The sequence below is a fragment of the Centroberyx gerrardi genome, chromosome 10, assembly GCF_048128805.1.
Source record: "Centroberyx gerrardi isolate f3 chromosome 10, fCenGer3.hap1.cur.20231027, whole genome shotgun sequence".
NCBI classification, from domain to species: domain Eukaryota; kingdom Metazoa; phylum Chordata; class Actinopteri; order Beryciformes; family Berycidae; genus Centroberyx; species Centroberyx gerrardi.
Genome location: NC_136006.1, coordinates 25,528,951 through 25,541,179, shown reverse-complemented (window position 1 = coordinate 25,541,179; position 12,229 = coordinate 25,528,951). Strand labels below are relative to the sequence as shown.

The following is a 12,229-nucleotide window of genomic DNA, read 5'->3' as shown; positions in this document are numbered from 1 at the left end:
TGCGTTATGGGGTAATTCTGCAGTACTCTGGATTTTAGCACTCGTTTTAAGGTCTTATAATGCACCTATATGATATGCAGCTATGGATTTTTATAGTGCAACATTGCTACATAGGGATTAATAGATGGATTGTGTGAAGCATTTAGAAATCTGTAGATACTGTAGATAGATTGGAGATCTATAGATTTTGTTGGGGGGATTTATGTATATACAGTATATATTTGTGTGTATATGTACACTACCAGCCAAAAGTTTGGACACACACATTTTTCTTTATTTTTACTATTTTTCACACTTTAGAATAACAGTAAAGACATCAAAACTATGAAATAACACAAATGGAATTCTGCAGTGACCAAAAAAGTCAAAACTATCTTGTATTTTAGATTCTTTAAAGTAGCCGCCCTTTGCCTTGATGGAAAGGCCAAGGCTTTGGAAAGAAATTCATACATAGGCATCAACTTCACTATTTATATTTGTCTAAGAAACAAATTTCAAGCATTTAAGCATAAGCCTGTAGATCAAAATGGCTTTAAGATAATGAAAAACATAGTACATTTAATGAGGTGTGTCCAAACTCTTGACTGGTTGTGTACATATATAAGCATTTTTTTTTTCTTTTATTCCTTCACAATACTTAGGACTGTACCAAAAAAAGTGAAAAAGTGTGAAAAAAGTAAATAGTATGTAAATATTATTTAATTGATGACAATAAAGAGAGTATAAAAAAAAAGAAATCTGTAGATACAATGAGCTTACTTATCTGCTGATCCATTTATCTATCTATTCATGTGATTTCCAATCTCAGGCCCTCCGTCCCCTCCCCGCAACCTGATGTTCAACCTGAACGACACCTGTCTGCTGCTGGAGTGGTCGCCCCCCAGCGACACCGGGGGCCGGCGGGACCTCACCTACAACGTCCAGTGCAAGCGCTGCGGCCCCGAGCCCGACCGCTGCCAGCTGTGCGAGGAGGAGCTCCGCTTCCTGCCGCGCCCGCTGGGCCTGACCAACGGCACCGTCACCGTCACCGACTTCTCCGCCCACGCCAACTACACCTTCGAGATCGAGTCGCTCAACGGCGTGTCGGACCTGAGCTCCTTCCCGCGCCAGGTGGCCGCCATCACCGTCAGCACCGATCAGGGAGGTGAGCACATATTTGATTTTTTTTTTCATTTTGTTTTACGGTACTTGTAGGTTTGCTCATTTTTACCGCAGCACCGTCGTCTTCAAGAGGCAAAATCAGGTCAGTCAGTTTGAGACATCACATCTACAACTTCATCACATTGTGGTAAAAATCTTTTTTTCTTACAAATGATGTCTGATCTTTATTGAGCAGTATCTAAAAAGACAGCGAAAGTTGTATTATTGTGAAAAAGTGTCTAACTTCAACTATAAATTTGTTAGAGACTTTATTATCCATGAATGTAAGTTTTCCCTGTGCAAGTCAGCATAGAGAGACATAAGAACATAACATAAAAAGCATGAAAAACATTTTAAAAAGATTTTAAAAAAACAGGCAGCATAAGGCACGACGCATATCTAAAATATTCACGGCATATTGAAATGTCCAACATATTTGAGTGTTGGGATTCTTATTAATCTTCACATCTTACCTGCAATTTTTCACACAACTCCCCTAAGCCTCTACTCATATGCAAATGAATTTAAATGAGAGCTGACTGGGTTCTTCTTCTATTAGTTTACATGGTCTGCTGCTAAATCTTTCCAGGAGATAACACTGCTGTATAAGCAGTGCTTCTATGTCTGTACGTAATATGCTATAATAAGCTATGTTTGTTTGTATTCTCCATAGAAGAGATGTCATGGTGGGACCGGACAGGATCTGTATTTGTTATCATCACTGTATGCCTCAGAAAATGTCTTGAGATGTGAATGGGACGAAAGGGATTTTCCCCTCTAGCTGGGATGAGTACAGGCTCATTTCATACTATTGTGTTTCTGTTGGTGCTCTATCTGAAAGTATCATACACAGCAAAGAGACAGACGGGCCCACAGTGGATGTAGGTTGACAAAACAGTTAATGTCGTTCCAGTATTTGTAGTTTTGCATCCTCCGCCACTGCTGTGAGCGATAGAGCGAGGCCAAGGAGAGGTTGTCTGCCTGCCTACCTGCTCCAAATAAGGTTTTTATGCTGAAAGGCCTATATTTCCTCAGGGACACCGCTTGGTGTGTAGAACAGTTATGCTTTTCATTTGTGATTTGCAAACACTGTGTTTTCTGTTTTCTCCCTCCTCCCCTCCCTCTCTCTTCCTCCCCTGATTATTCTCTTTCCTCTTTTTTTTTCTCTTGGTTGTTTGTCCCTCTCGCTCTCTCTCTCTCTCTCTCTCTCTCTCTCTCTCTCTCTCTCTCTCTCCTTTCTTGTTTGTTTCCTCACTTGTTTGTTCTCTCTCTATCTTTTCCTTTCTCCCTCCTCCCTCTCCCTCCCTCTCTTTCTCTCTGTCCTTCTGTTGTCCTGGGAGTCTGGAAGAAATACATTTTCTCATACAGCCAGAATGCATTATTCTATTACACTGGGGACAACTCTAGCTTTTACAGGTAACTCGGTGTTACACGTAACCTTTTTATTTCATTAGGAGGCCTAGTGTAGTACATAGTAGTGTCAGGTCCCAGGGTTTTACACAAGACTCTTCACATCACTAATATACCCAGCTGCAGCCATTTAAAATGCTCAAGGGATGATGCTGATTCCTCAACAGAAACTAACTTAGATTGATATATTGATTTCCCAATATATTGGGCTGATTCGGCCTTTTATTACAAATCAGACAATGGCCAGTCAGTGTCATTCACCTTCGATTTGATGGATATGATGCAGTTTGTTTGATTATATATGTATTGTAGAATTGATCAATACTACACTGGTTGTCTATGGGAAGTCCTTAACCTGAGTTCATTTTACAGAGGTTCATTTTTTTCTCTCACAACCTATGAAAAACTTATATATGGGTATCTATGCCCTATGTATGATATACATGTTATATTTCTGTGTAATCTATTCTCATGTTATTTGGTTTAATTATATATATATATATATTTTTTTTTTTTTTCATTATTTTCGATTTGTTTCACCTGTTATGTGATTATCCGGGTCATGTGCCTGCCTCCCATTGGCTGTTGCTATTATATAGGTGAGGCCACACCCGCGTTGTCTATGTTTGAAGCCCTGAAGAAGACCTACAGTGGTCGAAACATGTTGGCTTTTTTAATGATTTAGCCACTACAATAAAGGCTTTTTAAGTATTTTTTCTTACTCGTGATTATATATTTGGAGTGCCTGGATTGTCCTTCGGTTTGTAGTTAATTTTAAAGATATTGAATATTTGCACAATGCATCAGCGATCAGCGACCAAAAAATGACAGTATCAGCCTTCAAAATTCCATATCGGTCAAACCGATCGGTCAAAACAAAGACACCCATGGGCGTGAATTAAATCACCAACTGATTTTTCCATATGCATTCATGTGAACTTGTTTCATCTGCTACACAGAGAGTTAACTCATTCAAATTTGAACTTGTCAAGGAACAAAAATACATTTTTATTGGTCCTTGTTCATTTTGTAGTATTTGTAATATTGTGTAGAATTGGAGGAAATATGATTACAAAATGTCACATTTTTCTGGTGGACCCCAAGGCCGCCTGCCAGTTTGTGTCCCCACCACTTTCCATGTAAAACCTACGCCGTTGCAGACACCGTAGGGTGCAGCATCTGCTTTCAGCACCTGAGCTGTAGACTCAAGCATGCAGGAGCCCATTTGGAAAAGAGTTGTTTCTGAGGTGGAGATTAACACGTACAGAAGCCATGCTGTTTCTGTTTGGAATATAGGAGGATGATTCATGCACACATACTCCACATACATACGTCACGTACTCCTCGTACTCACTTGAGGTTACACTTTATAAAGACAGACTCTAGCTAGAAAAGTTAAAAGAGTCCAACTCAACTACCGCCAGCAATAGTTACGACAAATAGTCGGTGATAGCAGTGTTGCAGACTCTTTTCCAGGTAGCTATTGGCTGCTCAAAAAGTTGTTAGAAGTCGCCAGATGACATCATACATCAATTTGCACATCTAGAGGGAGGGGCTGCACTGTGTGCGGGAAGCGTTGTGATCATCAGACTTCTCAAATCAGCATCAGCTGTTACCTACACATTTGTTGTTTAGGTAATTGTTCGCTTCGGGATTCAACACATTAGATTTGTCGTTAGTTGCTTCAAAAAATAGTCGCAAGAGGGCTCTGAAGAGTCTAAATCTAAATGATTGCTACATGCTAATATTGTTTGTTAACACTTCAGCCTCATGTAGCAAATCCTACACCTTCTTTTACACCTTTCAGCATGTGTTAGCCAAGAAAGCGCTGAGTTCCCAACAGCACGCCTATCAGCAGAGTTTTGCCACCTTTACTTTTCCCTGTGTATGAATATGAAGCAGGGCAGGGCTGGAAACTGTCTTCTTTTTGACTTTTTGACTATATTTATGTCATACTTATGTATTTGTATTTGACTTTTACATCGCCTCAAGCATTCTTTTCTTTGTCTTCTATTCTCACAGCAGTTTGAGTCATGAGATATAGTAGATAGTACGAGAATGTACATCCTCATGATTGCAGATAGTACATGATAATTGCTATATATTAAACATTTTCCTTGTAAAAACCTCTTTTACATGCACTTATTCACAGAAGCAAATAGTTGGTTTTAAGAGAAACAAAACTAAAATTGTCTCATTCACAAAAACTAAGGAGAAAAGTATTGTTTTGTGTTAGTAACCATTGTTGTGGACTGTAAATTTTCGGTAACTGTATCGGTGCCCAGCACAGCACACAGATGCATACAAGCAGGACAACCAACTCCTACACACACACACACACGCACACACACACACACACACACACACACACACACACACACACACACACACTCACACACCTAGATCTAGTGGGAACAGGCTGGGTTTTAGGGTACAGTGATACTATTCCTGCTATCATTGTCACAGGACCAGTATAGACCACTATCATAATCTATCACCTCAATGGCCTTGTTTGCACCGCAGCTTATAAAACAGATTTTACTGCAACAGTTGTGGAACAGGGCTGCCACCAGCAGTAGTGTCATTAATTACTAGACTCTCCTCGACAAACGCACAGCACTGTGAGACCTGTAGTGTTCTGTTTGTCCAGCCTGTAGTTAGAAGCAACTTCAGTATCCTATCTTCCTAACTCTGGACCATTTCTGCTTTCCCTGGAATAAATTAAACTCTTTTTAAAGAAGAAATCATTTAAAAGCAAGCATCCTGTATTTTTAATGTTGACCGCACTATTCATTTATTTTGTTTAGCTTCCCATATTCTGTCTATGCACCGGTTTAAGAGCAAGTAACCTTGTGAAAACTAATGCTAACTCTAAAATCAGTCAGCTGCAACTTAACAGTGGAAACAGGACCAGACCCACTACCAGATAGACTGATCTCCAAAACAGCACAACATTCAAAAACATTAAAGAAGATTGCAGATTATCACATTGATGCCAATGTCTGTTTTGAAGTAACACTATGACTTTTAAATAGAAAGTGTGCCAAAGGTCAGGGAATTCACTCAACACAACCATGCAAACCTTCAATTTAAGGCGAAAAACACGAAATTTGCATTCACGCCTCTTTTCCACGACAGCAGTGATATGCATAAACTCACACACACACACACCTGAACCTTACCATGATGGGCTTATTTATTAGTTGGAAAGGCACATAGGAAATGCTAACACCATTAGCATAGTGTTGCCATCAGCAGAAAAGAGACGGCTGTGTGAATTCCTAGAGTCTCCTTTAATAATGTACACTAGCCATAGATAAATTAGTTTTTGTTATTAAAATGCAGATGGCCCTTTTGGTAAATGCTTTGTGCCGATGAGGTTAGCATATGATTTGTGGCGCGGATGATGGGTAGCTTTCCTAACACACACACACACACACACACACACACACACTCATGCAAGTACTGTACACATGCATGAATCGCACAGAGAAGTGGCTATAAATGCCTGTGATAATTTCCTGTCAAGCCTAACCTTTTTCAATATGTTTCGGTTCATACAGTGAAGCGACTCCCGTCTGATGTATGCGCAATCATTCATCTTTACAACACACGCACGTGCACCTAGCCAGCGTGCGGAGATTTATAAAGCATGAGGATTAACAGCAGGGGGGGCGTCTTGGCCCGGAATAAATCCCATCATATTTGGAGAATGAGGAAAAGGGTCTGGGGAAATTATGTGTGGATTTGCGGTTCTTCAGGCCCGGCTCCAGGAGCACGGCACCGCCTTGATCTGGCTGACTTACTAGTTTACAATCAGCATATAGGACAGGGAGGTTCGCTCCCTGCGCTGAGACACAGACCAGACGCCAACCTTTCTTAGAATGGGGCATGATGAGGTGCAAGCAGCAGCTAGGATAAGTCACTCTGTCGGTTGGTTTCTTGGGTCGCTCTGTCAGTCCTCAAAATTTCCCAAAACCCACTGTGTATATATAGAGCTGCGAGATAGATAGAAAGATACATGTAAGATTCACAGGAAGACAAAAGAAAAAAGTTACGCCCCACACCAAAATGTATCTTTTAGTTTGATATCATTGATGTTGCACACAGTTATTTATCACAAATGACATGTTTGTTAATAGTACTCTCACTACAGTTAGACCGATGTATAGGATTGCTGATATATAGACCAATATTGGCCTTTTATTAAAAAATCTGATATCAGCCAGTCTTTGTCGTCCACCTCTAATATGATGGATATATTGCCGTTTGATTGATTACATATTTATTAGAATTGATCAATATTACACTGGTTGGTAAGCCTTAATCTGAACTGATTCTAATGTGACATTTTGATCAGATTCTACACAAGTATGCATCAATATGTTTAATTATTATTAGATATATTATTATTATTATAGGTTTCAGTGAGGAGTTTCAGTGTCCCATGGTGTAAATGCTGTTTCAGAGGCTTTTACATGCTGACAAGAATACAATTCTGGGGAAAAAATAATATTTGGATTATTTTTTTGCCATGAAAATGGTTAAATTTACAAATATCGAATATCAGCACAAAATATTGGCTATCAGCAGGTTCAACCTGAAGATTTTGGCTTTAGCCTTCAAAAAAAAAACATGTGGGTTGGATACTAATTCTCACCATTTTTCATGTGCTGAGCACTGACTGCAAGTGTGAATTGGTGACACTTGTTGATGGATCAGAAAATCACCAGTTTGTTTGAAAGATGGAAGCACCAATATGATGATGACAAGTACAGTATCAGCACCTTTAGAGTTAACATGGCAAAGCTCACATAATCAAAATCAACCTTGAATTTCTATGATCTCTGAAATATGGATTAATGTAGAGGTGGATTGGAGAGGATTATGACTGTGGATTATATCAATGAGAGGAGTGTTAGGTGGTGTGTGTGTGTGTGTGTGTGTGTGTGTGTGTGTGTGGAGGGGGTGGAGCGGGGTTAGGGGGTGAGGTATGAGAATGAAATAGGATCTAGTTTCATATGATCAGATATGGGAGCAAAAATAATAACCTGAGAGAGTGAGATATCTGATTTCTGATGGATTTCACTCAAACACCCCTCTGGCTGTAGATAGAACAGAATATAGTAGATATATATATATATGTATATAGACCTATTTATTTATTTATAGAAATTGTAATGAGAAACTGGTCTATAATCTATCTATCTATCTATCTATCTACAGTATCTATCTATCTATGAGTTTGTGTGTGTGTGTGTGCGTGTGTGTGTGTGTGTGTGTGTGTGTGTGCGTGTGTGTGTGTGTGTGTGTGTGTGTGTGTGTGTGTGGCAATATAGCCTTTGTGCTTATTAGTCATGAGTTTTTAAGTTAGATTTAAGCTGTTCACTTATGTTGGTTTAAGTGTAGAGGTAAGCGGATTAAAGTTACATACATAAATGTTCAGCTGTAAATGTGCAATTTTGTAAATGTGCAATTTTACGGGCCGAAATGGCAGTGGGAGGACTTTGAATCTTAAGGACTTCAATACCCAGAAATCCTGTAAGGGAGTGTCAGTAAACTAAATATCTTCCTCTTAGTGTCTGGTGGGTTGGAGGTGGTGCAGAGGTTCAGCCATCGTTGGTGTTTAGTTTTATGCCGTTTTCGCTGTCAAGTTTCAATTTGTCTCTTCCCGTGCGTGGAGAAATTGTCCTGCCAGTGACCATGCTCAGCATCAGAAATTAATTTGCGCTAATAGGGTGAATCTACGGTGTCTCAATTAGAGGGGATGGGACGTTCTGCTCTGCTGCAGCCCCACTTTGTGTTATAGGTTAATAAGACTGCTGGATTTTTACATGAAAACCTCTAGTGCAGCTTTAAACTTTTTCTTCAGTCTGTTACCTGTTGCTGCTCCAATGAGATAACAGATGATAACTAAAGGAACTAAAGGAACAATATAAGTTCCTTTAGTTATTATCTGTTATCTCATTGATAGATACTGCCTCACTGGCTTTAAGGCAAATGGCACATACACTCCAATATAGTAAAGGTAGCACACGGTTGTCTCCCGGCAACCAATGGCAATGTTGTCCGTAGGTTAAGCTGCTTCAGGTGCTTCTTTACCAAACAATGACCCCTTCTCCACCTGTCATTAACCTGCGTGTTCGATGATCAGCTTGTAATCAAACTGAGCAAAAACACATCAAATCCAGGGGTAAACACTTTGCATTGAAAATCTGATCACACAGACCAGCTCTTAAGTGGTCAGAGACACATTTGGCCTCATTAATAAACAACAAAGTGTAAATGCAATGCGTCTCCAATCCACATTAAGAATTAAACAGAAATGAACTTCTGATAGAAACTTACTTGTCAAAATTGTATTGTTTGGATGCTGGTGGATACTGCTAATTTCAACGACTGTAAATATTGTGAGAGAAAGTGACGTGCAGCAATCTGTAACTTGCCGAGGGTAAGAGAAAATCTGATTCCACTGTGTATACTAGAGATGCATTTTAATGCCAGGTGTAAATGTCATTTCATTCATTCATTCATAAATGTCTGGTTTTATTTGGTTTTGTCTCGTTAATTCCAATAATGAATGAGACTCTGGCATGCTAACTAGTTATGCAGCCCTGCATGGTCTGCTTCCAATTTAGGTGTAGCTAAATGTAATCTGGTTAAATCATACCTAGACACAATCTGGATACAAGACACATGTTCATGCACAAGTGGAAAGGGAGCCAGTGACAGTTATCGTTAAAATTGTCTGGCTAGTAGGTGGTGGCCAGAAAACCTATGGTAGCAGTTGCTTGAGTTGTAATGTAAACACATACCAAAACTAGAGCAAGCCAACATCCACCTAAACCAACTTTGGTTAAGGTTAGGGGAAGGTTTTGGGCATGGTTGACTAAGAAAAACTGTAAAACTCACAATAGAAAATTTTGCATGAGTTTGGAATTGAAGCCGTGTCGTCGGAGTTGAAGGTGAATGTATCCACCCATCCACAACACTTTACTTTCCACCGCACTACTTCAATGTCAAACTACTGCCTGTTTCTAGATGAGGTTTCATTTGCTTTTTGAATGGATATTTATTTTTGTACGAGCAATTTGAATAGGTAAGGCATTCCACTCTGGAATTGCCTTACAAATAACAGCATGTTATCTCAAAGGAGATTTGTTTTTGTTCTAGGGGGGAATCACGTGACTCGATCAAGCAGTCAGAGTTTGACAATGATGTAAGTTGCAATGATGTACGTTGCATCTAAGAAGCTTTTTTATGAATATAGAACATATTTTTAGGCATTATTATATTCTCTCTGCTCTCTGAGGTCCCCACAGTTTGTCTATTCACTAACATGTTCTCCCAAAGGCTAGACAATACAATGTAGCTGCCCAGGTGCTGCCTTGCTCAAGGGAACCCCGGATGCCTTCCCACACTATGTGACAGGGTCAGGAGAGGAGGAGAAAGGGGTAGAGGCAGCTGGCGGGTGATCGACAGCCGGGCGAGGATGTGGAAAGTTAATTAAATGGAGAGGAGAAGTGAGAGACTAAGAGAGGGAGAGACATAGAGAAAGAGAGGGACAGGGAGGGAGAGAGAGAGAGAGAGATGTTATGAATGTGCGGAGAAGAAGAGAGGGACAGAGACGGATGAAGTGACAGAGACAAAGAAGAAGGTGAAAGAAGACAAAATGAGAAGCGGAGAGTATGAGAAGATGATTGAGTGAGGAGAGCATTGAGAGTGGAAAGGAGATGGCAGGATGAAAAAGAGGGGAAATTAAATGACAAAAAATGCAAGAGGGCGGAGGATAAAGAGAGAGGGAGCACAAGGAGTGATAAGTGCGTGTGTGTGTGTGTGTGTGTGTGTCTGTGTTTGTCCATGTGCATGCATGTGCGTTTAGATTTAGAAAATTAAATGACAGAAAATGCAAGAGGCCGGATAACGACAGATGTTTGACAAAGTGTGATAAGTGTTTGTGCGTGTATGCGTGTGCGTAATGTATGTTATGTGTGTGTGTGTGTGTGTGTGTGTGTGTCTACGTGCATGCCTGTGTGTGTGTTTCAGTTTATTTTATTTGAAAATTATTAAAACATATGGAACGCATACATCGTAAAAGCGGCACCATGAAGTTAATGATGTTATTTGCATTGTGGTCCTGTGCTTTGTGTGTGTGTGTGTGTGCGCGCATACAGTGTATTGGGGGGGAGTTTCGGGAGGGACGGAGGGATTCCATAATGCGAAACAGGGAAATGAGTGGCGAGAGGAGGAGGACAGGTGGAGGCGTGCAGCAAGAGGAGGAAGAGGAGGAGGAGATGGCCTAGAAAGAGGGGAGAGTTGCTTTAATCACAGGAAGCAGCTGGGTAATTGTGTATGTCACCAAAAGCAATCAGAGACAGATCGAGTTCCCGGTTGCGGCGACGCATTAGGACGTTAACGCGGCAACTTGAGAGACTCTAATCAGAGAGTCTTTTGTAGATGAAAAGCCGGCGGGTAAAACAAACCGTCCTGGATCTGTCTGTTGATATGGAATGCAGTGGGCGGGACCGGCTGGAGGACTAGCGCTCATTGACTTGGCATTGACTGCCAGTGTCGAGATCGTTCTCATCACATACCTGAGGACAGATGTAGAAATGGTGCAACCACAAGGATATTATGCCAGCACCGTGCATAATCTGAGACTGATGTGAGAATATGCTTATCTCCATGCAAACTCACTGCACCATGTATCTGAAGGCTTTAGAGTTAACGGTGTGTAGGATAGGCATAGTAATGATAGGGAATGTAATCATATGGCGGTACTGAATGAAGGTACACAATGCTCAGAAATGCTTGCCCACACTAATTTAAGCCATAGGCCTTATTATAGGTTTCATGGCAGCATCTTTCATTACGGTTCTAACCTCCTCATAAGTGGTCTAATGTCCGTCTCCCACATTGTTCTTGATGAATGCGCAATTTTCCTAACGCTGATTAACTCGGCGTCGACTGCCAGCATCCTGATGCGTTTCATCAGTCTCGACGCTCTCACGGACCCGGGGGCACACGTGCAAATGGTGCAACCGCACGGATATTATGCCAACACCGTGCATTATCTCAGACCAAATCAAAGCCAATGTGAGAATGTGCTTATCCCCGTGCAAACTCTCTACGCCGAGCATATGGAGAATTTGATGTGCTATTGTTAACGATGTGAAGGTATGTAGTAATGAAAGAGTAATAAAAGATTAGGATGTGGCAACGCTGAAGACTGTACAGAATGCTCAGCAATGTTACCAGTTACAGCAAGACTTATCTACATTCATTTTCCTTACCTTTCATTGGAGTTCATTGAGGATCGTTGTAGGTGGCCTAATGCCTGTCACCCATATTCTTCAAGTTCTTGATGAAGATGCGACTTTCCTGACACTGATTGACTTTGCAGCTGCCGGTGTCCTGATCGTTTTCATCTCTCGCTCTTCACTTCTCAAACACCTGAGGGCAGACACATAGATGGTGCAACCACACGGATATTATGCCAACACCACGCATAATCTGAGAACAAAATCTACGTTGATGTGAGAATGTGCTTAGCACCCTGCAAACTCACTACACCATGTATATGAAGACTTTGGAGTTAATGGTGTGTAAAGATGGATGGATGGACGGATGGCAATGCTGAATTAAGGTACACAATACTCAGAAATGTTGCCAGGCATAT

General features: G+C 40.7%; 1 protein-coding gene across 2 annotated transcripts in view; it reads left to right on the top strand.

Moving 5' to 3' along the window:
* The window catches only part of LOC139918003 (ephrin type-A receptor 6-like), a 172,629-nt gene that overhangs the window by 91,357 nt on the left and 69,043 nt on the right, over positions 1-12,229 (top strand). For both annotated transcript variants that reach the window (XM_078285969.1, XM_071907256.2), the window contains exon 5: positions 809-1,144. In XM_078285969.1, the coding sequence (XP_078142095.1) occupies positions 809-1,144 (336 nt within the window). The remainder of the gene's footprint in view (positions 1-808; positions 1,145-12,229) is intronic.